Source organism: Arvicola amphibius, chromosome 7, assembly GCF_903992535.2.
Source record: "Arvicola amphibius chromosome 7, mArvAmp1.2, whole genome shotgun sequence".
Taxonomy (NCBI): Eukaryota; Metazoa; Chordata; class Mammalia; order Rodentia; family Cricetidae; genus Arvicola; species Arvicola amphibius.
The window spans coordinates 102346353-102374196 of NC_052053.1; the positions used below are offsets into that span (position 1 = coordinate 102346353).

General features: G+C 43.2%; 1 protein-coding gene across 1 annotated transcript in view; it reads left to right on the top strand.

The window, feature by feature from the left end:
* The first annotated feature begins 6748 nt into the window (after positions 1-6748).
* LOC119819905 (coiled-coil domain-containing protein 170-like) overlaps positions 6749-27844 on the top strand; it is a 31281-nt gene continuing 10185 nt past the window's right edge. The window contains exons 1-5 of the mRNA XM_042055408.1: positions 6749-6877; positions 11935-12063; positions 22428-22702; positions 22995-23127; positions 25551-25853. Of these exons, the coding sequence (XP_041911342.1) occupies positions 6749-6877; positions 11935-12063; positions 22428-22702; positions 22995-23127; positions 25551-25853 (969 nt within the window). The remainder of the gene's footprint in view (positions 6878-11934; positions 12064-22427; positions 22703-22994; positions 23128-25550; positions 25854-27844) is intronic.

Genomic DNA, 27844 nt, shown 5'->3' on the forward strand with positions numbered 1-27844 from the left:
GCAATATAAGTGAGACCCTGATGTATACATTATATATGTATATAATGTATATATAACACACATATAATTTGCTATTGTATCAGGTGGGATGGTACATACCTATAAAATCAGCACTTGGGAGGTACAAGACTGGTCTAGGCTAAATAGATTCTCTGTTACTAAAAAAAAAAAAATCTAAATGTGTAATCACTTTGAGTTTTCAGCTCTAAGAATTTATCCAACAGTAATATTTACACAGAAAAAGGATATAAACACATTTTAATCAGAATATTAATTGTAGTGGTAAACAAAAGCTTTCCATTATAACTTATCTCATTGTTATAGAACTAGTATGCATGTGAAGACAGGTAACACATGCTCCGTGTTGTTTTGTTATTACTTGTAAGTCTTTTGAGACGTGATCTCACTGTGCAGTCTAGATTGCCTCAAATTTCCAATCTTCCTGTGCAGGTATATACCATTTTTCTGGTGGTGTTTGTTTGTTTGTTTTGAGACAAAGTCTCATGTAGCCCAGGCTGGCCTTGAACTCGCTATGTAGTTGAGGATGGCCTACAGCTTCTACCCTTCCTGCCTCTACCTCCTGAGCACTAGGATTGCAGGCACGGTACACCTCTATGCTGGCAGGATGATGTCATCTAGTGTCGCAGGGCAGATTCTTTTTCTCTGCCAATTTAAAGATTAAAAAGGCAGGAAAAGCAAGACCTCAGCATGCAGTCAAGTTTTATAAACAGCCCAGGGTCTCTCAGCTCTGTGGAAACCCAAACCTCAGTGGGTATCATTTTAAAAAATTAAAAAAATTGTTTTTCCTGGTTTAATTATCTATTACTCTCATTCTTGTGAACCTTAATTTCTTTCTACTTAATTTTTTTTTTTTGAGACAAGGTTTCCCTGTGTAGCCCTGGCTGTCCTGGAGCTCACTCTGTAGACCAGGCCAGCCTCGAGCTCAGAGATCTGCCTGCTTCTGCCTCCCAAAATGTTGGGATTAAAGGTGTGCACCATTATCACTGGCTCTGCTTAATTTTTATTGTCCATAAATAAAGACAGTGGGTAGTTCTAAATTTACATTTGAATGGCCTTATAGCTTCAAAAATACTTATGCCCAGGCTCCACCCTTAACTAAGAACTTGGAATGAGATCAGGCTATCAGTACTCTTTGATATTTGGGGTGTATTCTTTGCAATTTTGGCATCAAGAATATACACATATTAGGAACAAGCTTCCACTTCTGTGAAATTATTTTCTTAGAATAAAATTTTCAGTTTTTGAGATAAATCATCTTTTTCTTAGGAATAATAAATAGAATTATCATTTTCTATCTATAGAAGGAAGCGGCGGGCTGTGTCCCGCCACCCGGCTAGCTTTACCCAAAATAATTACATGGAAACTGTATTCTTTTAAATACTGCCTGGCCCGTTATCTGTAGCTTCTTATTGGTTAATTCTCACATCTTCCTTTAACCCATATTTAGTAATCCGTGTAGCACCACGAGGTGTGGCTTACCAGGAGAGATCTTAACCTGCGTCCATCTCAGAGAGGAGAATCATGGAGACTCACTATGGCGACTGCCTGAAGAGTCTCCCCACTCCTGCTACCTTTTTCCCACAATTCTGTTCTGTCTATTCCGCCTACCTAATTTTCTGTCTCTTAAAGGGCCAAGGCAGTATCTTTATTAAAAATGAAAGTAACACATAGACACTCCTCCATCATTTCCCCTTTTTCTGTTTAAACAAAAAAGAAAGGCTTTAACTTTAACATAGTAAAATTACATATAACAAAACAGTTATCAAGCAAAAATTACAGTTACAATATTTAAATATATTTTATCTTTTATCATAACTAAGGAAAGCTATAACTATCTATTTATTCTTCAACTCCATCAAAGACTCCAGAAGGATATAATATTACCTAAGTAAACAAGTCATATGCAACTTTCAAACTCTAGAAATGACAGAGACAACTCGCTGCCTTGACAGTCACCCAAAGTTCCTCTGTACCGTTGGGGCATCCATCTTTGGCCTTTAGGCCCATAGTGTCCAGCAGACATTTCCATGAAGCAGGAAATTCCAAAGACAGTTCAGTCACTTTCTGCTGTGTCCTGCAGAACATCTCGCAGACTCTTTAATGAATCAGGAACCCCAAAAGGCCATCTCACCTTTAGGCAAGTTCAGCAGTCCTCTTTCTGTGGGTTCCTTGTGTCCAGTTTATGCAACAGTCCAGGCAAGAGCAGTTTCTTGCCCAAATGGCTAACAAACTCCATAAGTAGCCTCTTCGATGCCCATCTTCCTCTCGAAGTAGATTGGTGCTGCCAGGAGCAGACGTGTCTCATTGTCATGAAAAACCCTAAGTTATTAAAACATTAAATGCCATATTCTGCAGTCTTTGAAAGATATGAAGAATGCCTATCTGAAATATATCTATGCACATCTAGAAAATCTAACTAACATGACTACAAGTTTGACTATTGAAAGATATGAAGAATGCCTATTTAACTAAAGTATATCTCTATATATCTAGAAAATCTAACTAACATGACTACAAGCTTGACTATTATCGATGATTATCCATTAACAACCTATATTTCCTAATTATACATTATAGTTTTTTAAAATGAACTACACAATCACAATACCTTAATCAAGATCAGAAATACATATACATATAACAAATTGACCTTAAAATCCATACCAATGCAAATTATTCATATCTATATCATCTCCCCCTTTAAATGTAAAAGAACATTTATAAACAATATTTGGGAAAATGGGCGCAGTTATTTCTCTCCAAACTGCTTCCTGCTGAATGGGGGCGCTGTTATTTAGGTCTTTCATGGTGTAACCTGTCTGCCAGGTTCATCTCAGTCGGCAGTTGAGTGAAGTAATTTTTTGAGGGTGTTCACAGCAACCTTTCAGGAGGGCGTGGTCTATCATACCATACTGGGATAGAAGCAATCCACAGAGTCTCATCCTCTGTGAAAACAAAAGAAGAAACTCTTTTCCAAAGCATCATGTTCTTAGATCCAAATTCTGAAGTCATACTGTTAAGATGTCCTTTCTGGTCTAGCCTGGCAACCCATATAACGAAATGTCTCTCTGTATTTAGCTCCTTTACAGTCAAAAATTTCAAAGAAAACACAATAAAACACATCATCCAGACTCTCTGTGAATTTTCCATTTTTACGTGGCTTATTTTTACTCTATCACTTACTTTATTCTGTCTCCTTAAAGACTTTACCCTTTTTTAAGGCATTAACTTTATTCTCTATATATTTATTTTTTCTCTCTCTCAAGCCTACGTATATTCATCCAACATTGTGAGCCATTTAAAGGCCTTCTATGTCTGAATCTTTACTATTGTGAATCTGTAATTTTTTTGCTATCCAGGAGCACTTCTTAAAAGGTTAAGCACTTCTTAAAAACTTAAGTTGCGTCATGTAGAGGTAATACGGTACCGCCTGTTTCCAGCGAAGTCTAAACCTTAACTGTGCTGTTATCATGGTAATTACAATAGATCCTGCCTGAGATCAGCACAGTTCAGCATGGCGGAGCAGAGCCAGAGCCGCTCCTGCCTCAGTCATTTGGTGCCCCTGAGCTGCACACAGTTCCAGGCATATAGCAGTCCACATTGGAGCCGCACTCAGCAGTTTAATTCTGAGACTGAGTGTGCAGCACAGAAACTCTTTTCTTCCAAGTTACAGCCAAATCTGACCCGCAGAGCACCGTGCAGTCTGAAAACATCTCTCTCTATGGGGGCAGAAATCCGCCATGCTCTCCCGATCACCTAAGCCTGATTCCGCCACCTGCTCAGGTGCAGGCAGGGAGCAGTGAGCCATTGGCCTGGTCTCAGAGCACTTTCTTTCCGATCCCGAGCAGGCACACAAACATCCCTTAAAAGCCATTGAAATGCTTTAAAGCCAGAGTTAGCGCTGGAGGCACAGCACCAGGAAGCCGGGTTTAAGAAATGACTCAGCTTTTTCTCTGCCGCTATTGCTGAAACAGGAAATCTCTCTACAGCACGTCCTAGCAAACAGCAAAAAGCTGTGTTAAACTCTCTCTCTCCTTTATTTAAAGCCCTCTCAGGTTTTTAAGTGGATTTAGTCACCACGTTGGAGCGCCAGTCTGTAGAACGAAGCGGTGGGCTGTGTCCCGCCACCCGGCTAGCTTTACCCAAAATAATTACATGGAAACTGTATTCTTTTAAATACTGCCTGGCCCGTTATCTGTAGCTTCTTATTGGTTAATTCTCACATCTTCCTTTAACCCATATTTAGTAATCCGTGTAGCATCACGAGGTGTGGCTTACCAGGAGAGATCTTAACCTGCATCCATCTCGGAGAGGAGAAGCATGGAGACTGCATATAGCGACTGCCTGAAGAGTCTCCCCACTCCTGCTACCTTTTTCCCACAATTCTGTTCTGTCTATTCCGCCTACCTAATTTTCTGTCTCTTAAAGGGCCAAGGCAGTATCTTTATTAAAAATGAAAGTAACACAGACACTCCTCCATCATCTATCCTCTTAAGAATCATGTTTTATATATCATACATAATATATACACATATAACATATATCACATATATGCGCATGCACATGCATATACATACATAACACACACGTATATGTATCAGAGTGTAACCACTTGATCTATTCCAAGAACATCACAGAAGCCTCCAAACAGGATACTCAGGATGGAGTGTGTGTTCACTTTGGTGGGATCACTTTCTTAAGGTTTGTTCTTTGCTTACTTATTTGGTTTGTCTTGTTCACTAATACTTAGTGGAAAAAAAAACTTTTGCTTTTACTTCCTTAGTTAGGACAGTAACCATAGTGTAACTGCCATTCTGGGAGGGTCCCTGCCTTCCTTGCTCATCTGTGATGCGTTCACCTAGCAACGGTTTCCGTGATGTGCAAACATTCTACTGGCAAACTGTGCAGGACACCCACTCACTGGGGTGTCTCCTGGAAATTGATCTTGGATTTGAGATTTTCTCTTGATCGCAATATGGTAAAAAAGTAAAAATACGCTTTATTCTTTCTAATAAGTGAATCGTAGCAAGCTGTATATTATGTGTAAGAAAGTAAGACACACAGAGTGTGAGGGAGATTCAAAGAGTTGTAGAGAATAAGCTGTAACTTAGATAAACTTAGATAGAACTCAGCTTCCATTTTAAAATAATTACATATGCATTCATGTGTACTTACCATGTGTACCTGGGTGGTCAGAGGACAACTGTGTGTGTGTGTGTATGTGTGTGTACGTGTGTGTATGTGTGTGTGTGCGTGTGTGTACACGCACACAAAAACGTATATATAGTACAACATGCATGTTGAGGTCAGAGAACAGTTTCCAAGGAGGGTTGGACTCTCTTACTAGGTGAGTCCTGGGGATCAAACTTGAGTCTTCTGAACTTAGTGGCAAGCACCTTTAAATGGTTGAACCACCTTACTGACCTTTTCCTTCTCTTGAACCTCCATAAAAGAAAGCCCTAAATAGTAACCAGGCCCCTGCATATCCTTACCTGTGTAGTCCACGACTCCATTGTATTCTGATCTGTGCCGTCTCTCTGCTTCAGAGTTTCTGTGTTTCTTAGCAAATTGGTTGTGCTTGTTCCAGTGCTTTGAATAAGATACCAGGAATCCAGGAGCCCTGGACTGGAGAGATGGCTCAGTGATGAAAGACACTCACTTCTCTTGTAGGTGACCCAGGTTTGATTCTCAGCACACACATGACTGTTCACAGTTGCCTATAACTTCAGTTCCAGGAGATACAGTGCCCTCTTCTGACCCTTGAGGGCTCATACACATATACAGTGCATATATAGACACTCAGGCACACACACACAATGTATACATATATTTACACACACATATACATACACACACATATATCTATATCTATATCTATATCTATATCTATATCTATATCTATATCTATCTATCTATATCTATCTATCTATCTATCTATCTATCTATCTATCTATCTATCTATCTATCTATCTATATATCAGGGAACCTGGAAATACCCAGCCCTGACCCTGACCTTCAATAACACTAGCACACTCAAGGACCTTGGGTGATCCTTAACACTGAAAAAAGTAATGTGAGCTGGGCGGTGGTGGCACAGGCCTTTAATCCCAGCACTCAGGAGGCAGAGGCAGGCAGTTCTCCGTGAGTTCGAGGCCAGCCTGGTCTACAAGAGAAAGTTCTAAGATAGGCTCTAAAGCTACAGAGAAACCCTGTCTTGAAACAAACAAGCAAACAAGAAAGTATGGTGAGGTTATGTTTATGTTTTCCTCTGGGGGCATAACGAGCATAAACGACTGTATGCACGTTATCAATTCATATCTGAGTTTTTATGGTTTGGCTGTTTCTTGAGTGCTATAGTTAGCATTTCTGATGGACTGAAAAGTTGAAAATGAGGGAAATTCACAGGTCATAAAGCTGTGACATAGCATTAGGAATGATGTGTGTGTGTATTTGTGTGTGTGTGTGTGTGTGTGTTTGAATGACACTTGAACAATTCTACACTCTCTTTAGAAACTAGGTCCATGTCGTCTTGAAGAATCAAGTTCAGCAGGCAGCTCCTCCTGAGGCCTGACTACGCACTGAGACACTACTGGAACTTTCTGGGCGTCTTTGTTGTTGGCTTAGGACAGGTCTCATCACCTCTTCCTGAGTGCTATACAGAAACTTCCCTTGGAAGCACCGTGGGTCACCCTTAGTGGCTCCGTTTCATGCTTCCTGTATCTCCGGCATGGCAACGTCTTTAAGTCACTCCGATCCAGGGAGGCTTGCTAACAGCCAAACCAAAGAGACCTGCGAGACGGAACCATCAGAAACCGGACACCTGTCACATCTATCAGCTCAGGAAAACGTCCCAGGGGTGAGTGGTACCCTGGTATTTGGTCCCCATTTTCCGAAGGAAGAAAAATATCACATGGATGCTGTTGAGAGCTAGCCTAAGGAAGGGGAGGTTCACTCCTGGCTGCCCATTCGCTGGTGAACTTAGCATTTCTTTGCTAGGAAATCATACAAGATAAATTCAGGGGTCTGTTGGCAGAGTTCAGCAGGTAAAGCCGTTTGTGCATCAGCCCAATGGCCTGAGTCTGATTCCTTCCACCTTGTGGAGGGAGAGAATCAACTCCAGAAAGTTGGCCTCTGACCACCACATGCAATCAAGGGCACACGCTCCATCATACACGTGCAAGCAAATGCAGAGAAAAAAAGAAAAGAAAAGAAGAAAATGTTAAACATCCCACTTTTGTTTGTTTTTTGAGACACAGTCTCACCAGATAGCCCAGGCTATCCCTCACATTTATGTCTCCTCCTACATCACCCTCTTAAGTGCTAGAACTGTCGGTGTGAGCCCCCATACCTAGCTCCGATTTTTTGAGACTGTTGCATGACTGACCTGAAGCTATGCAGTCAGGCGATCTTCACACTTAACGCTGATCCTCCTGCCTCTGTTTCTCTAGTGCTGGGAGTACAGGTCGGCCACCATACCAGGCCTCTTCCACCTATACTTTTTAAATTATGTCTCTTGTGTGTGTGTGGTGGTCAGAGGACAGACGACTTGTGAGAGTCAGTTCTCTCCACCATGTGGGTCCTTCAGGCTTAGCAGCAGGTGCCTTTACCCGCTGAACCATGTGGGGCACCCTGCCCCTTGCTGATTCCTTGGTGTAACAAGAAAACGTGAAACAGCTGGCTCTAGTGAGACCTCTGATAAGTTCTGGGTTTGCCTTTTTGGTAGTTCCGTTCACCAGTGCCCATTACTCCCAGTCAAAACGAGGGACCTGCAGAGAATCTCCAACCATTATTTTGTAGATCAGGAAATCCCACCTGGGATGGACCGCGGTGATTTAGTAGCAATACCAGATGGTCCAGATCTATCTCTCTAGCGCACTCCAGTGCTGCTGGGTTTACAGGCAGGTTTTGTGACCTTCATGGGAATTTTTCTGGAGTTTAAATCATCTCAGAGCAGATGATAACCCTTCTATTTCAAGAGCACCAGAAAGATGCACCCAGTTGAATCCTGAGCTGAGAGCTGGAGAAATGCGGATGGAGATTTAAGGAAGTATTATATTTTCTATGGTTTTAAATGAAGACAAACCTAGTTAGTGTCTTTATTAGGAAAAAAACACATTGCATTAAAAATAAATGATAGAAGCCAAGTCCCTAATTTGTCATGATGAAAACCATTATTTTGTACATTAATTAAAAATTTTAAGTAAGTGACACAATACGAAATGATACTGTTCTTCAATCTTTAGCAGTTGAATTCTTTCCAAGTATCTCGGTGACCCGAATATGTCTGAGAATTTGAAAGCACTTGGGGTGGTTGGAGGTACAGCTTAGTTGGTAGAATACTTCCCTGGAATGCAGACAGCCCTGGGGTTGGATCCTCAGGTGCGGCACACATGCCTGTAACCCTAGCATTTGGGAATCAGAGGCAATAGGGTCAAAAATTCAAAGTTATTCTCAGCTATATAGTAGGTTTGAAGCCAGCCTGGGCTACATGAGACCTAGTCTCAAAACAAACAAACAAACAGACAGACAAACAGGACTTTGCCATTTTCAATATTTTATAATGACTATAAACAGTATAACATTTATATTAATAAAGTAATTGTCATCTTATTTTTAATTAATTTTATTTAACTATGACATCATAACACAAGAGGCCTGGTTTGAGACCCTGATTTCAAGCAACATACTGTAATGCATAGTAGTATATACTTACCATCTTAGCTGCTTGGGAGACTGAATCACCAACAGGGCCACTGGAATTCACAAATAAGTGGTCATCCTGGGCAATATAGTGAGTCTCTGTCTCAACAGTAAAGTCAAAGGAAACAGTACATTTTCTTTGAGAGCAAGTATACTTAAGATCTAGTTTGGGGCTGGACGGTGGTGGCGCATGCCTTTAATTCCAGTACTCAAGAGGCAGGTGGATCTCTGTGAGTTCGAGGCCAGCCTGGTCTACAGAGCTAGTGCCAGGATAATACGGGCTACATAGTGAGATTATGTCTCTAGATAAATAAATAAATATAAAACGCTTTTAAAGAGAAAGAAAGAAAACTTGTTTGTATTAGTTACTTTTTCTGTAGCTATGATAAAATATCACAACAGAAAGAAACTCGTGGAAGAGTTTATTGTGGCTTACGACTCTGGAGGGTGAGAGTCCATCATGGCGGGGAGTAATGGCAGCAAGCAAGCAGGTAGGGCAGGAGTGAAAGCTGAGCAATCACGTGTCAACCATAAACATGGAGCAGAGATCCAACTACAAGTGGAGAGTTTAACTTCACTGAGCCCTGCCACAGGGAGGCGCTTCCTCCAGCAGCACCTCCCTATACCTATCTGAACAGCGCCACCACCTGGGGATCACGTGTTCAGATGCTTGAGCCCAAGCGAGGGGGGGCATTCCTGGTTCAAACCACCACAATGCTTTTCTAGCTTGTGTGTGTGTGTGTGTGTGTGTGTGTGTGTGTGTGTATTTTCTTTCTTTCCTTTGTTTGTTGGTTTGTTTGTTTTGAGACAGAGTTTCTCTGTGTAGCCTTAGCTGTTCTTGGCTGTTCTGGGACTCACTCATTAGACCAGGTTGGCCTTGAACTCAGAGATCTGCCTGCCTCTGCCTCCCAAGAGCTCGGAGTAAAGACATATGCTCTGCAGAAGCCTTTTAAAGTAAGGACACATTGTAGTGAACTCAATGTTTGTTTGTATAAAATGTCTTTATTCTATTCTTTTGGTTTCTTTGGTTTTATTTTCCTTTTTTGTTTTTGAGACAGGGTTTCTCTGGCTTCTCTGTGTAGCCCTGGCTGGCCTGGAACTTTCTCTGTAGACCAGGCCGGCCTCTAACTGAGAGATTCGCCTGTCTCTGCCTCCTGAGTGCTGGGATTAAAGACCTGCGCCACCACTGTGGGCATCTATTCTTAATCTTAAAACATAAACTAGGCATGTAACTCAAGTACTTGGGAGACAGGAGGGTCACACTGTAAAGCTAAACCTTGTCTCAAACAATCAAACACCCAAACATAATTTAATTCAGTATGATATAGTGGGTGACATTTGTGGTATTTCATTGATTTTTTTAGGAAATACTATTATTTTATGCACTCTTGTAAATTTAAAAGTTTGTTTCCAGCTAAGTATGAACAATATGAACTGTCTCCTCTTTAAGATAGCACCCCAACTGCCAAGATAAGAAAATATGGGTAGCTGGAGAGATAGTTCCCTTAGTAAACTGTTTTTATCGTAACCCTGAGGACCTGAGGTCAGTTTCCGACATCCACATGAAACCCACAGGCACAAACCAAATGTGCTTATAATTCCAGCACTGTAGAGACTTGCACAGAAAGATCCCTACTGGATGAGCAAAAAGCTGGTGAGAGACATCTCAAACACTAAAGTGGACAGCACCTAAGGGAAACACATGCACACACGCACGCACACACACACCAAAAGGGAAAGTATTAAAATTTATTCTTCTCGGAATGGATGAAAGACGATACTTTTTCTTAGTACATTAAAGTTACCATTCTGCTGCTTTCCAGTTTCTGTGTAATTAGTGAGAAATCACTGTGATTGTTGTCTGTAATTATCTGTCTTATGTCTAGGCTGCTCTCAAACGCAGCACATAGCTGAGAATGACCTGGAATGTCTCTTATCTTTATCCCTCCATCTCCTGAATGCTAGGATAGCAGGTGTATGCTGCCATGCCTGGTTTTCCACTAGCTACCTTTCCCCCTTCCTTTTCTTTTTAGAAACTACTTTTTTAAAGAAGAATATTTATTTTGCATGTGTGTGTGTGTGTGTGTGTGTGTATTTGTGCATGTGTGTGTGCTCTTGCACATGAGTATAGGTGTCCTCAGAGGTCAGAAGAAGCAATCAGATCTCTTGGGTAGAATTGCAGGTGGTTGTGTACCACCCAGGTTGGTTGCTGGGAACTGAACTTAGATCCTCTGGAAGAGCAGCATAGCGCTCTTAATATCTCTCCAGCCCCTAGGGACTATTGCTCACTTTTTTTCTTTAGATATATTTTATGTGCATGAATATTTTGCTTTCATGTGTGTATTTGCATCACATGCATGCCTGGTGCCCTTGGAGGTCAGAAGAGGTTATTTGATCCCCTAGAACTGGAGTTAGAGATAGTTGTGAGTCACCATGTGGGTGCTGGGAATCGAACTCAGGTCTTCTGCAAGAGCCACAAATGCTCTGAACTGTTGAGTCGTCTCTTCAGAAACCATTTTTTTAAATTCTTACAGCGTTTGGATTTGTGTGTATGTGTGTGTGGTGTATGCACACATATGTGTGCATCTGTGTACATCTGCACATGCGCTTAGAGGTCAGAAGAGCAGTTGGGTGTCCTCCTTCATTATCCTCTATTCCTCTGGGGCAGGGTCACTCCCTGAATTAGGAGCTTGCCATTGTCTGTCTGTCTAGGCTGACAGACTGCAAGCCCCAGAAATAATCCTGTCTCCACCCTCACCTGCTCAGGGCAGGCAACAGCTGTATTCAGGACCAGGACTTGTTAGGATGCAGAAATCTGAACTCCTGACTTTGAGCCAGTGCAGCCAGCGCTCTTACCTGCTGAGCCTCCTCTCCAGCCCTCTATAGTGTTAGCAGACACACGTGGAAGTGTCTCCAGGGGTTTTCTGTGTTTTCGTGATTCCTGTACTTTCAGAGACCCCAGCACATGGTTCAGACAGGCCGCACTTGCTTCCGGCTAGTAGAAACTATTGGCAGGTAAGCATTCCGTTGAGAAGAATGTAAAGCAGTTTTCCAGCCAGCAAGATCCTTTCCATTTTCCTGGAAGCCATTGAGTTTACTCGGACAGCCCCGTTTGTCGCTACTTATTGTAAGAGTTTGTGTGGGCTATAACATTTGTGGGTTTGATCCTCAGGGCACATACTTAGTTAATTAACTGGCCGTTTCTCTTTATAGGCCCGTTTTGATCCACCTCTTGAAGTGGTTCCTACCAGGAACCCAATCACATACAACAATAAGGCAACTGACCAAGTCCATCCTGACCTTGCCAGCTTGTTGGTGAAAAACAAGACTCTTTTAGCGGAGGTATATGCTTATGAGAAACAAAACTGCGGAATTATATCTTCTGTAAATGTTTAGGAGAGAAATTTCTGCTAACTGCTAAAGGCACAAGGCATTTTCTTAACCCAGTTTTGCCCCTTCCCCTCTGTATTGAACTCTCAGCAGAGTTTAGACTCACGTCTTCCTTTGCCATGCCTACGGAGGGAGGCGCCTAGTTCAGGGGCTTTTGAGCTGATAACCAACTTTGGAAGTCAGCATACTGCTTGTGGGATACCATGCTTGAAACTTTTGACATTGAACCTAGAGAGCTGACTCAGCTGTTAAGAGCACTGAGTGCTCTTCTAGAGGACCTGTGTTCAATTCCCAACACCACATGGCGGCTCTCAACTGTCTGTAACTCCAGTTCCAGGGGATCTGATCCCACTTCTAGTCAAGACACCAGGCAGGCACCAGACACACATGTGGTACATATTCAGACAAAACACCTGCAGTTATAAAATGAAAAATATTTAAAAGTAGATAAAAACTTGTGGCATAATAATAATCAATATGTGTAAGCATCTCTTTCTCTCTCTTTCTCTCTCTCTTTCTCTCTCTCTCTCTCTCTCTCTCTCTCTCTCTCTCTCTCTCTCTCTCTCTCTCTCTCTCTCGCTCATGTGTGTGTGTGTGTAATGGCTGAGGCTCTAACCCAGGACTTCGCACAATCAAGGCAAATATTCTACCACTGAGATAAACTGCCTGTCCTAAAACTATTTTTAGTGGAAGGAATGAGTTCTTATTTTTAGTGTCTCCCCTACCCCCGCAGCAAATATCACTATTAGTTTTATTTAATACTTGGTAAAAATCTGAGTGACGACATACAAACCGCATTCGTAGGGACTGCCTTGACTTTTACGCCCTGTGATGAAGCCCTGGGAAAGCAATTGCAGGAATTCTTTAATTGAGCCTAACTATTCCCAAGGTTTGTTGACGGAGAGACAGCCTTCTAGTAACTGTGGTCGGAGGATCACTGGTCCTTGTCACCGTGAAGGGCTCTCCACTGTTACTTCTGTTCCACCTCTCTATGGTGTCCTTCAGGTAGAATTTTCAGAATGCTTCAAAGGGCCAGCCAGTTGGGTGAGCAAATCTGTCTGCAGCCACGTTTGCCTTCACAGCGACTATAGCAAAGCATCAGACCGAGGGCTTAAACTACAATGTTTTCTAGTGGTCACAGCGGCTGGAAGTATGAGACAAGGTGGCAGTGGGTTCCTTTCTCCTGAGATGTTTCTTCTTGTGTTGTAGACGGTGATCTTATCCTGGTGTTTCCCCCAGCATCTACGTTCAAGTCCCCCCCTTCTCCTCCACTCCCCCAACTCCTTTTCCTGTACCTCCTCCATTTTTGAAGATTAATTTTAGTTACATTTATGTGTGTGAATCTGTGTATGTCTCTGAACATGCATGCAGGTGCCTCAGGGGGTCAGGAGAGGGTGTCAGGTGTCAGGTGACTGTGAGCTACCGGATGTGGGTGCTGGGAACCGAACACTAGTTTTCTCCCAAAGCAGCAAGGGGCCTTAACTAGAATCATCTATCCAGCCCCAAGTTTGCTCTTCTTATAAGGAGCTGATGAGTAGCTCAGTGGGTAAAGTTGGTGAGATGACTCAGTGGGTAAATCTCCAGTCCTGATGACCTGAGTTCAACTCCTGGTGCCTACATAAGAAAACCAAATCTACAGGTTTTCGTCTGATTACATCGCGCGCGCGCGCGCACACACACACACACACACACACACACATTATTTGTACTGCCTTTTCTTTTAAAGAGGACATCAGTCATACTAGATTCGGGACCTGTCTTACTTAGGGTTGCTATTACTGTGAAGAGACACCATGTCCATTGCAACTTTTTTTTTTTTTTTGGTTTTTCAAGACAGGGTTTCTCTGCAGCTTTGTTAGAGCCTGTCCTGGACCTAGCTCTTGTAGACCAGGCCATTGCAACTTTTATAAAGAAAAAATTTAATTGTGACGGCTTGCTTATAGTTCAGAGGTTCAGTGCCTCATGGCGGGGAGCATGGCAGCATGCTGGCAGAAACCGAGACCGCTACCTCTTGCAGGCGACAGGAAAGAACTGACACACTGGGTGGTATCCTGAGTATATGAAACCTCAAAGCCTGCCACCACAGTGACACATTTCCTCCAACAAGGCCATACCCACTCCAACAAAGCTACACCTCCTAATAGTGCCACTCCCTACGAGACTATGGGAGCCAATTATGTTCATACTAGCACAGAACCAAAAAAAATCAATTTTTTATTGTTTCTTTTTGTTTTTCGAGACAGGGTTTCTCTATGTAACAGACTTGGCTATTCTGGAACTCATTTTGTAGACCAGACTGGCCTTGAACTCACAGAGATTCTCCTGCCTCTGCCTTTTGGGATTAAAGGCATGCACCACCACACCTGGCTATGTTTTAACTTAATTACTTAAGTTAGAAATATAGCCACTTTATGAGGTGTAACATACTTTCTTTTGGGACACCAACCAGCACCCAGATCATGATATGGAGACTCATTATTTGTTACATTATTTGTTATTTGAAACTTTACCTTGGGTCTTTTTACCCCCAACCCCCTTCTTTCTCTCTTTCTCTTGGTCTTACATTCCTGCTTCTCGTTCCTGGCTTACTAGCAGTGGCCTGGCTGCCTGACTTCTGGACCCGTGTGTGTCCTCCTCCCTTTCCCTCATTCTTTTTGTTGTTCTTCTCTCCTGAGCCTAGATTTTTTTTTCTCCTACTTATTCTCTCTGCTTGCCAGCTCCATCTGTCCCTCTCCTGCCTAGCTATTGGCCCTTCAGCTTTTTCAATCAGGTGCCTTAGGCAGGCAAGGTGAAACAAATGCAACACATCTTTACATAATTAAACAAAAGTAACACAGCTTTACACAGTTAAAGCAATATTCTACAGCATAAACAAACGTAACACATCTTTGCTTGCTAAAATAATGTTCCATAACAGTGAAGTACTGGGTATTACAACTTTAATATACTAACTTGGGGTGCACCCAGTTTGTTTCTTTTTTTGCCAAGACTCTTAGTAAAGTTCTTTGCTCTCTCATCTACCAATAGCTCAAATCCAGATTTCACTTAAGAAGATTCAGATATGTATAGGGGCTAGGGTTGTAACTCAGCTGGTAGAATGCTTGCCTTACCTGTAAAAGGCATAGATTTGATACCCAGCCCCACAAAAGATTTATGTGCCTATATATTTAATGTGTGTATATTTCTAAGTGTATTTCATGTTTCTTTTTATTTTATATTCTGCATTTTAAAAGTGCATTTGCCTTCATGTGGGATGGTACATACTTGTAACCCCAGCATTAGAAGGCTGAAGAAGGATATTTGAACTTGAGGACAGCCTGGGTTACATGAGACCTTGTCTCAAAAAACAAAAATGAAACTAGGGACTGGGGAGATAGCTTAATTGGTCAAGTGTTTGTTATGCAGGTGAGAGGAACTGAGTTTGGATCCTTAGAACCCCTTAGAAAAAAAAAGATCCTTAGAAAAAGTCCGGTATCATGATGTATACCTGCAATCCCCATGGCAGAGGGGGCACCCTTGGGTTTGTTAGCTGAAGGACCTTGTTAAAAAAATTAAGGTGGGAGAGGCAGTGAGGTGGCTTAGCCAGCAAAGGCGGCTAATAATGCAAACCTGACCTCTCAAGTCTGATTTCCAGAATCCATGTGTATTAATTATCTTTTTGTTGCTGTGATAAAATGCCAGGATAAACACAAATAAACACAACTTAAAAATTTCTTTTAGTTTCCAGTTTCAGAGGGCTATATGTCCGTAGAGACGGGAAAGGCGTTGTGGCAGGAGCAGAAAGCTAAGAGTCACATCTCAACAGCATACGGGAAGCAGCCATCAAACAGGAAGTGGGGTGAAGTTATAAAGTCTCAAAGCCCGCCCCCAGTGACATACTTCCTCCAACAGGGCTCTACTGCCTAAAGCTTCCATAACCTCCCCAAACAGCACTGCTAACAGGGGGAACCAAATATTCAGATATGTGAGCCTTAGCGGCCATTTCTCATTCAGAGCGCGACACCATGTAAAGAGGGAGAGGACAAGACTTCACAGGACGGCCCTCCGACTTCTACATATGCAGATATCACGGCATGTGCACACACATGTACACTCATGCACAAAGACAGTAATAATCATAACAATAAAATTTTAAAACATAAAGGGAAGAGCAGTTGAGGCAAGAAAGACAGCTGACATTGACCTCTGGCCTCTACAACACATTTGTATATACGCCACCACACACACATGAACGTGAATGCATACAACACACACACACACATTGTGTATACCCCACCACATACACATGAACACAAATGCATACAGCACACACATTTGTGTATATCGCACCACACACACATGAACATGAATGCATACAACAGACACACACATTTGTGTATACCCTACCACGCACACATGAACATGAATGCATACATCACACACACACACACACACACACTTGTGTATACCCCACCACATACACATGAACATGAATGCATACAACACACACACAATTTATATGTACCCCACCACATACACATGAACATGAATGCATACAGCGCACACACACACACACACACTTGTGTATACCCCACCACATACACATGAACATAAATGCACACACACACACTTGTGTATACCCCACCACACAGACATGAACATGAATGCATACAGCGCACACACACGAGCACACACACGCGCGCACACACACGCGCACACACACACGCGCGCGCACACACACACACACACACACACACACACACACACCAGTGCACGCGTTGTCCTAGTTTCCTCCCTTTTTAGATCAGGCTGAACCTCGGATCCTCAGAGCTCTGCCTGCCTCTGTCTGCTGAGCGCCGGGATTAAAGGTGTGCACCACCACTGCCTGGCTCTAATTTGCTTTGCACTGCTGTGATAAACATCATGAGCAAAAGCAATCTTGGGAGGAAAGGGTTTATTTCATGTTACAGATCGTAAGTCCATCATAAAGGGAAGTCAAGGCAGGAACCCGAAGGCAAGAACTGAAGCAGAGACCATGGAGGAGCACTGCTTACTTACTTGCTCAGCCCACTTTCTTCTACAGGGTGACACTGTAGTGAGCTGGGCCCTCCTATCAATTATCCTCCTAGAAAATGCCCCCCACTTGCCTACAGGCAATCTAATGGAGGCATTTTTCTCAGTTGAGGTTCCTCTTCCTAGACGACCCATAGTTTGTGTCAAGTTGACCAAACAACTACTGTTATTTTTCACATTACCATTATAATTAATAACACAGTAAATGGGCCGTCAGGATGTTAGAGCAAGCCGGGCGTAATAAAATATAACCTATCTGTCATGTTTGATAAGGCGCTAGGAGGGCTCCTGAGCAATCCTGAGCAATCAGATTTTCTAAAGCATAGTGTTGGGTCTCTATTCGCTCTTGATCAGAAGTAAAGCAAAGACAGGTGTGAGATGAGGAGAGAGGGAGCGAGCAGAGCAACAAGGAGGGGGGAGGAAGGAATGCTTGCATGCAGGAACATTAGGAAAGATCTGCCTTCAGGATCCAGGACTACTCCTCTCCACCCAACAGGCTGTGGCACCTACTGCAGTAACAGGGAGGTGGCAAGAATCATTCTTCTCTACAGTATGACTTAGTAATCACGCTTGAAAAGTTTGGGGTCCTGTTAGATCCGACTTAGATGCAATCATTAGCAGCAGGTTGGAGTGTGTGCATTCACCCACTGGCAGATGTAAGGCAAACACTCTATTTTAACTGAACTATGAGGTGTGAATATAGAAAAGCCTATGCTCATTGTTTAAGGTAGACTCTCACCAGGTAGCTCAAGATGGCCTTGATTTTGCAATCCTCCTGCTTCAGTTCCCAAGAGCTGGAGAAAGTCAGCCTTCTCCTTCCACCATGCGGGTCCTAGGGAGGCTGCTCAGCTTGTTGAGCTTGGCAGTAAAAACCTTTATCGGCTGAGCCATCTTTCTGACCCTTCAGAAGCTTTTAAACCAAACTGCCAAGAAAGGTTTTTCAGGTGCCTTAAAGAAAATAATGTAAATTATTTTCAAGAATTTCAAAGATTCTCTTTGGTTGGTTGTTTTGAGATGGTGTCTCACTATGTGGTGGTTCTGGCTAGTCTTGAACTCATGGGTTCAACGGATTCTCTTCTTTAGGTTTCCAAGTAGCTCAGCCTGCAGCCATGTGCCACAATGCCTGGCTCACTACACTGTCATGCCTGGCGTTCAAAGTATTGCTTTTTTTGAAGTTATCCTCTGTATACCTATAAACATCTAACGGGTCCTTTAGGTTTTAGATACCATATGCATTTAAAATATTCCATCCAGGTGAGGTGAGGTGCACCTGTAAGTCCAGCGCTCAGGAGGTTTCAGTAGAAGGATTACATCAGAGGTTAGCCTGGGCTACTCAGGGCTATGGATGAAACTCAGTGGTAAGGCAAATGCCCAGCAATGTGCATGCCTGAGCTTGATCTCCGACTACACCCCCCAGAAGTATTTCAGAGCTCCTATTGGCATTTTCTAATTTAATAAAAATTTCAAGCCAGAGCTTGAATGGTTCACTGGGTAAAGACTGACAACCTGAGTTTAATCCCCAGGACACGCGTGGTGGAAAGAGAGAACCAATTCCTGCAGGTTGCCCTCTGACCTCTGCATATGTTCCGTGACGTGTACCTCCCAACCCCAACCCACTCCCACACAAATAAATATAATTTAAAAGAGAAAAAAAAATCAAGCCAGTCCTGGTTGAACACTCCTGGAGAGCCAGTACTCAGGAGGCTGGGTAAATAAGATGCCGAGTTTAAGATGAGCCTGGATTGCCTAATGAGACCTTGTCTCCAAGTAAAAATTTAGTGACATTTATTATTACATGGTATCCTCCTGTTAATGTTAGAAAAGGAAGCTTGGTGATTCCGACAAGATACCTGAGTCTCAGCATGAGTCATCTTTGCCTTCCTCAGCAACCTACCATTTAGCCCCACAGGACCCCAATTGTCTTCATAAGGCAGCTTTTCTCTTCACGGCATGCATTTCAATTTTTTGTTATAATTAACCCGACCTCTTTGTATAACATACAAAAATAATTGCCATGTGTTTCTGTCCTATAACGAAGAAACAGGTGCAAGAGATCTATATTTGGGTGAGGCCAGATATAGAAGGCATAGACATAGGCCTATTCAGTTGGTGGTTTGTTTAGGGAATACGGAATTGAGATAAAACTCTCGCATAGGTGAGCTGCAGTGGTAATGAGTTAAGAAGTCACTACTAACACATAAAGTCGGATATTGTAAGTTGGATGTAAACGCAATGTGTTTCAAAGATCTATCTTTATTTTATGTGTATGAGTGTTTGCCTGATGGTTAAAAGAGGATGTCAGGCCCTTGGAACGGGGGTCACAGACAACTGCGAGCCGTGGCATGGTACTGGGTGCTGGAAATCAAACCTGTGTCTCCTGCCAGATTAGCTTTCACTCTGTGTGGAAGAAGGAGGATTCCTGAATAAAACAGGTGACGTACTGAATAACACGGCCAGCCTGTGGGTCACGTCCTGCTCGTCTCTAATACGAAGCAGCTCAGGTGTCCCCATCCTTCAGCCCCTCAAGGCTGTTCCAGAGAAGACCATCAGCACTGCGGTCACTGAGTGCAGCCAAATGCAGCACGGAATGCATCCGGGTCTCTGAAAGGCACCCGCTTTCCTACTCATGTCCCCTTTGAAGCTGTACTGTCTAGGATGTCTGGGGAAATCTCCTAGAGTTGTAATGAAATCACTATTGGTCTAGCGCTTGCTTTCCCTTTACCCCCGTGAACTTGGTGTTCTGCACAAGGGATGCAAGGCCATGTTCACTGTCACTCACACTGGCAATAAGGGACCCCACCACCTACTGTGATTGGATGAGATGCACATTCTTCTAGCTGCTTCCACAAATGCTGGCCCTGCTTAGATGTGAAATTTCACTGCCTGCACAGGCATTCACTGCGGATCTTAAATGAGCCATGTATTTTAGTTACTAGCAAACCCAGAGATGTTGGTTGGGTCAACTCTAACCCCATGAAATTGAGTCTGCAACCCTGACTAGGAGTGGTGAGGGAGGATAGACACAAAGACGTACACACAAAACAGCTGGGGTCAGGTGGCTGTGCATGCTGTAATTAACACAACAATCTGAAACCTCGGTGTGTTTATTAGATACGGTACTGGGGGAGGACTTAGCTGGTCCCCATAGGAGCTTTTTGTAGTGGAGCAGCTTCTCAGGCAGTAAATATCCAGACAGACGAAGCTGCAGTTGGTAGTTTTTGATACACTGATCAAGTCTTCATAAACACTCTTACTTGGAGGGCAGAGGAATGCCTTGCTTTCTGAACCTGTGGTGGGCCTGATTCCTTGGTGCTTGGTGTGGCAGGCTGACATCGAGCAAGGCACACTCACTCAGAACTTCTGTAGCTCAGGATGTCACTTTCCCCCTACAGTCAAGCGACTACTGAAACACAAAGAGAAACTATGAAACACACGTTACCAGCCCCTGCAAATGCAGCAGGAAGCAGACCCGGAGGTGTCAGGGTGCTGGGTCCCTGAGGTGGAGAGCTGTGTATAGAAAACAAGAGACAGAGATACCTTTCTCACACGCTTGCCTACAGGCAGTGGGCTGGAGCGCTGGCCGATATGGCTGGTGGATCTCAGTGGTCACAGGAGTGTCAGACAGGCTATTTCCTCGAGCCATGGCCCTTCCTGTCCTGGGAGAGGGGAGAGATGCGGCACTCGTCATTCTGGGCTGGGACTGTCCTAGGTTGCCTGTGGTTCTGGGCTCTGGTAGGCTGAGCTTCTTAGGTCTTGGAGGATGAGTTAGCAGTCTGTGCCATGCTCTGTCAGGCTGGTGCACCTCAAAGGAAGAGCCCTGAAAATGGGCGGGTGGGTTCATTCCAGCATGTAGATCTTTGACCCATTGAAATCAAGGGCAAAACTGCTGTTTGGAAAACCTAACTAGATACAGCTGATTGATACATGGCTGATGAGTCAATGTCATTAAACATTTTCATCTGGAGCCTGAGCACAAGTTTAGATCTGTCACTGTAGCCTTACTTATTGTCTGTTTGCATTATTATTATTATTATTATTATTATTACTATTATTATTATTATCAATAATACTTTACTTTCAGTATGTAGACAGGGCTGGCCTTGGACGCTTCTGACTTTCTTGCTGTTGTGAGCCACTCCACTCCACTGGTTGTTGTTGTTGTTGTTGTTATTGACAGGCTTTCACTGTGTAGACGAGGCTGGCCTTGGACACTTCTGACCTTCCTGGTGGTGTGAGCCACCACACCCCACTGCTCTTCTTTCTCCTTCGCAGACCTCTGTTGTTCTTGGACGTGCTTTTCCCCCAGAAAGTCATCTCTCTTGTTTCTTTTCATAACTTTTTGATCTCTTCTGACCTTTCTCTGTCTTTTAAAACTATTTTCAAATTTTATTTTATTACTTTATTGTGCAAGTGTTTGTCTGCATGCATGTGTGTGCCACATGCATACCCAGTGCTCACAGAGGGCAGGAGAGGGTATCCGTTCCCTAATTGGGGTTAGAGATGGTTGTGAGACAGCTTGTGGGTGCTGGTAAGTGAACCTGGGTCCTCTGGATGTGTAATCAGTGCTTTTGACTACCGAGCCATTTCTCTCCTTTATTTGTCTTAAAACACAGCTAGCCATTTTATTTATTTTTTTACTTACTTACTTATTTATTTTGAGATAGAGTTTCTCTACATAGTCCTGGCTGTCCTGGAACTCACTATGTAGACCAGACTGGACTTGAACTCACAAAGACCCTCCTGCCTCTGCTTTCTGAGTGCTGGGATTAAAGACATGCACCTTTTTAAACTTTGCTTTTCCTCTGGATTTCACCCCCTATATTTTTCCTACCAGCACAAGTAAGATCAGGAACCAAGACAGGCCTGTGAGCATGCTTGTGAGCCACACACCAAAAAGCAAGACATCTAAGGCTAAAGCATTGCTCCTTTCTGGAAGTTCCCAAATCCATTATTCCTGTATTTAGTAGTTACAGAAGTATACAGACTCACACAGTTTTAACGATAAAATATTTATTATTATAGATTTAATATCATTATATATTATATGCAATTATATATTTGTTTTTAAAAACATACTGTGTCATTGTATTTTATCTTAAAGGGCTTTTAAACCTTAAGCTATGCTGTTAAGGAATAGGTTTGAAAGGCTACATTTTATTCTCTAGTAATATGTAACTTAAAGTCACGGTAACTTAGTATCACAAATGTTTAAAAGTAAGATGAGAAGTTATTTTAAGTAATACTTTCTTTCCCCTTCTCATTAGCTGAGAAATCTTCAAAGCAAGCTTCTCATCAAAGAAACTTCATTGCAAGAAGTAAAGACGGAGTTAGAGAGTTACAAAGAGAGTAACGCGGGCGGGCGGAGGTGCAGGTGTGGGGTGCTACAGATAATGTCCCTGAGAGATGACATCAGGAACCTGCAGGACCTTATCGCTTCTCTAATGAAAATTAAGATTTTGAAAAACACAAATTCTCAGAATCTTGGGAGAGGCAACTGGGACCTAACTGAGCGAGTTATAGACCTAGAAAACCGCCTAAGGTAGGGATTTCCTGGTCTATTTTCCAATGTACCTTTTGTCATATTTTTTAATTCACATATAAGCCCGTATTACTGATCAGATTTGGGACTATGCTGGCTAGGTGGGTCTGTCCGTGTTGTGACCCCCCATGTTGTCCCTGTCCCCTGCCCCCCCCCAACTTGATGCAAGAGAGCAATTTGGGAAAAGGGAACATCTGTTAGACAGAGCAACCCTGTCTCAAATATATATATTCATATCGGAAGTTGGTCGAGCTGGTTTCATTGCATTGCTGACCACCGGTGTCCTACACAGAGAACATCTGGTGGACAGAGAGAAGGCGGGGCGGCATGCAGAGCTGGAGAAAAGGTGGCCCTGCTCCAGCAGATTCTCTTCCTGTATGCATCCGAAAGGACCAGAAGATTCCTTGGATATTTTCCCTGTGAAGGTGAGAATGAGTTGCCTGTTGCCCCAGGAGAAAAGGGTAAGTGTTGGGTAGGGTGCCAGCTCTCTTGGGAATGGAAAACCCAAAGAAGCATGGTAGACCAGAGAGGCCAGTGGCAGAGGGGCTGCATGGAGGACTGGAAGGTCTCTGTGATTTTACAGAAAGATTTGGAGGAGAGAAATGGAGCCGAGAGACAAGAGGAAGTGGGTGGGGGGAGATGACGAGGAAGTGAGATGCCCGAGCTGACCATTTCTTGTTATTGGCTGAGTACACTGGGCTTTGTGTCCCTGGATGTAGAGGACCGGGCACAGGAACCACAGGCCATGGTGCTGTCGTATCATCAACTTTGGCCATGGACATCTAGCACGCAATTCTAGAGGAAGTGCGCGTGAAAGAGAAGGGGAGGCAGACCATTGTCAAGGGAGCTGTGAAAGTTTGCCGCGAGCTCCTTAGACCACCACAATTTATTACATCATTTGAGTGTAGAACAAGAACCTGTGTGACCCAATTAATGTGAGGGATCCCATTAGAAAAAAAAATCAAGGATCCCATTAGAAAAAAAAAGAGGCGGTCCAACAGTTAAGAAGGCTTGCTGCATAAGCACCGGGACCAGAGAGTCTGGATCCTGACACCTGCTAACAAGCCGGGCATTGTCAGGCCTGCCTATAGCCCCAGCACAGCAGGGGCCAGGACCAGGTGGTCGCAGGTTCAGTAGAGACCCTCCTTAAAAGAATGAAGCAGACAGTGATCGAGGGGGACACCTGATATCTTCCTCTGGCCTTTGTACCGTCTCTTGAGAGCACACGCGCACACACACATGCACAGTTGTATACATCTGTGTACACATGTGTGTATATACCACATACACATTTAGCAACTACTTTCAGAGTATTTCCAATTTTTATTTGTATCTCAAATAATTGGTTTTAATATTTTTTTTTTTCCTTTTTGAGCTTTTGTTAAGAATCTCTCATTTCTATAAAACAAAACAAACCACCAAGAATTGGAATCCACAAAGTTCTGGCTTTGCTTCCCTGCTCCTTTCCCCTCCAGGTTCCTAGTGAGATCTAGCGATACAAACTCATCATTGCTTCCATTCTTCTTGTTTTCCCTGCCCATCAATCTCACCTAACAACCACAAACACCTCACAGCAGCTGAACTTGCTGACTCAGCTGGTGGACTTCTCCCACAGGACGAGCTTAGCCGGGCTGGCGGCCTGGCTCAGCTGCTAAAAATCTCTTACTGGAGAAGTCTGATTACTGTTGTTCAATCCTCAGATCCCATGGTGGAAAGAGACAGTCAACCCCCGGAAGCTGTCCTTTGACCTCCAGACTTGCACTGTGGCTGGCATGTGTGCTGTTTGCACTCACACACACACACACTGTATATACACAACAATAAACACTTTTTAAATAAAAACATAAACCCCAGGGTTATCTATTTTCTTGTCATAATTACAATAGAAATAGGCCAGGAGGAAGAGCTATGACTTCTTTCATTTACATTATGGAGGTGGTTGTATTTGATAAGCATGATTCTTTTCTCTTGCAGTACTAGGGATTGATTGTAGGGCCTCTACAAGGTTAAGCAAGCATTCTCCCACTGAGCCATAGTTTCATTCCTACTTGAGTATAATTCTTTGTGAAAACATCTGTTTCCTTGACAGCCCTTTACTTATGGCTTTAGTATTCATTGGTGACCGTTGCCTGGATCAGTTATTTCATTAGGGGTTACAAAATGATGGTTTTCAGCTGGGCATGGTGGCACACAGCTGCAATCCCAGCCCAAGGGAGTCTGTGTTATGGGATCTCTAATTTGAAGCTAGCTTGAACTATACAAGACATTCTCTCAAAAACCCCAAAAGAGCCCGTGCAGTGGCTCAGAAGGCAAAAGTGCATTTCATGACAATCTGATGACTTGGTTTTGATTCCTGCGACCATGCGATAGAAGGAGAGGAGTGACTCCTGCCAGTTGTCCTCTGATCTCCATCTGAGACCATGGCATATGCCACCTCTCTCATAATGATAATAATCAAAAATAATGAAATAAAGTGATCACTTTTAAATTCCCTCTGCACCTTGAGCGCAAACGCTCTGTAGAGTTCGCCCTGCCAACAGGGGCTCTGGGTCACTGTTTCAAATCCTGCTTTTTGCTGTCATCTTCCCTTCTTTTAAATCTATGCCTTGTTTCTTAAATGATACTGTTTCTTTTTCTTTCTTTCTTGTGTTTTTTTTCAAGACAGGGCTTCTTTTTGTAGCACTGGCTATTCTAGAACTCACCCTATAGACCCGGCTGTCCTCCAACTCATGACTAATTATTTTTTCTCCTAAGGTTTTGTGTTATTACTTATAGTTCATAAGAAGGGACAAATACATCTGTATTAAGTTTCAGATAGGATGTTTAATCCATGTGTTGGTACATTTAGGACAATGGAGAAGCCTCTGACTTTGAGAGATACATTGTTTACTCTGAAGGACCATCTGATGGGCAAAACATTGTGGGTAAATATCAACAAGATTTGCTCCATAAAGAAAAATTAGCCGCTGAGTTCGACAGACCTCCATACTCCTGCAGCTGGGAAGCCACACCCAAGCATGCCCATCACCAGGATTTCCTTGGCCAGTTGGCTACTCTACTGAGTGACAGCATTGGCCCCATACTAGCCACAGAGGAAGCGGTGAAAGAGAGGATCCAGGAAATGAGTGCCAATGAGCAGCTGTGGAAATCTGTAAGTGTACTGTCGGAAAGTTGCTCTTTCCCATTTAATTAGTGGATGTGTGTGTGTGTGTGTGTGTGTGTGTGTGTGCACCTATGCATGTGGATATGCATGCACACGTGTGTCAAAGCATGCGGAGGCCAGAGGTTGAGCTTGGGTGTGTTCACCGGAGCTCAATGACTTGGCGACTTTGACTGGCCAGTGGGTTCTAGGGAATCAGCCTGTCTGTCTCTATCACTTGGATTACAGATGTGCACCAAGCTTTTTAAGAGTGGTAAGTATTCAAACTTGGGTCCTCATGTTGGCACCGCCAACAATCTGAGCCATCTCCCCCTTTACCTAATTTTATTAGTTTAATATGTAGATTTTGATATTAGCCAATTAGTAAGATCTTTGGTTTCATTGCAGTTTTTAAAGATTTGTATTTATTATCTTATTTATGTATATGTGCGTATGTATGTGAATGTATGCTACTTATGTGCATCCCTGGGGAGGCCAGATGAGGACCTCAGATCCCCTTGAACTAGAGTTGTGAGTAGCTGTCAGCTCCCTGACTGTGAGGGACCTCTGCAGCTACCAGCCAGACGATAACGATCCTTAGGAAGCCAGAAGGAGTTCAGTTCAACATGGCTCCGTAGCCGGTGTTGATTGAGAGTCTGACCGCAAGCAGTTTCTTTTAAGCATAATTAAACACAGCACAGTTTGGTGAAAAACTTCCCTAATGATAAATAACTCAATCCTGTGTGCAGTTATGATATGACTATATCAAAACTTGCTGTAAAGTACATGTGACATCTTTCATAAAGATGGGTTCTGTTGATTGAAAAACTCATAAGAATCTGGGGGTGCATCCAATATGGTTATCTTGGCCACACAGATAACACAAAAGGTCACCAGGCTATTAATCACATCGGCTCCCAGACTTCAGAGCAGAAAGCGGGTCCCGCATCCCTCTCTTTGAAGAGATAACCCTGTATGTTTAACATTCCTGGTGCTTCTCTGTGAGCACAAGGACCTCTGTGCCTCCCACACCTGACCTGGGTGTTGGATGCTGAGGCATCTCTCCAGCTCTTCATTGTACGTTTGATTGCATTTTTATTACTAAGCGGAAGAAGAGAACAGGCTGTCCTCAACTGTACTGGAGACACGCTAACTTGGCTAGAGCACAGAGTCCTGCTGTGACCCCAAGTTCCACCCTCTGCCAGCGGTGGGTTCTTGGGCAGCTTACTTATCGTTCCTGCACCTCTTTAGCTCCATTTGTAATTGGAGCAAAGAGCTGTCATTCCCACTTTCAGTGTGGTTGCAAAGATTACGTGGGTTAACAGATGAGAAGTGCTTAGTGGAGTTCAGCACAGGATCCGTACACACTCGCTTAATAGTACTGTATTAGCTGGGCATGACAGCCCATGCCTATAATCCCAGGATGTGAGAAGCTGAGGGTATCATTGTGAATTCCAGGGCAGCCTGGGCAACATAGCAAGACCCAAAGAACAGCAACAAAAGTCAGTATGCAATTTTATTTCCCACTATGAATATATTTTATCTTTGTGTATCAAGGTTTCCTACTTATTTCTTAAAACAATGAATATATCCAGATGTATGATCCATAACTATAATACTAGTACTTGGGACGCTGAAGCAGGAGAAATGTTGTGAGTTCAGGATTGTCCTGGCTGATAGACTAAAAATCTGTCTCAAAAATTCAAACAAACAGTGCTGTAGAGACGCTTCAGTGAGTAAGAGCACTTGCTACTCTTGCAGAGGACCTGGGTTCAATTCCTAGCACCCACACGGTGGCTCACAACCATTTGTAATTCCGATTCCAAGAGACCTGATACCTCTTCTCGTCTCCTTGGATACTGAGCATGTGTGACGCACAGACATACATGTAGGCCAAACACACATACATACAATGAAAAAGTACGTGTCAAATCTACTCATCTATCTCGTCACTCAGCGCCACCTCAGCGTCTATAGAAGGAGAACTTGTATGTACTTGGAAT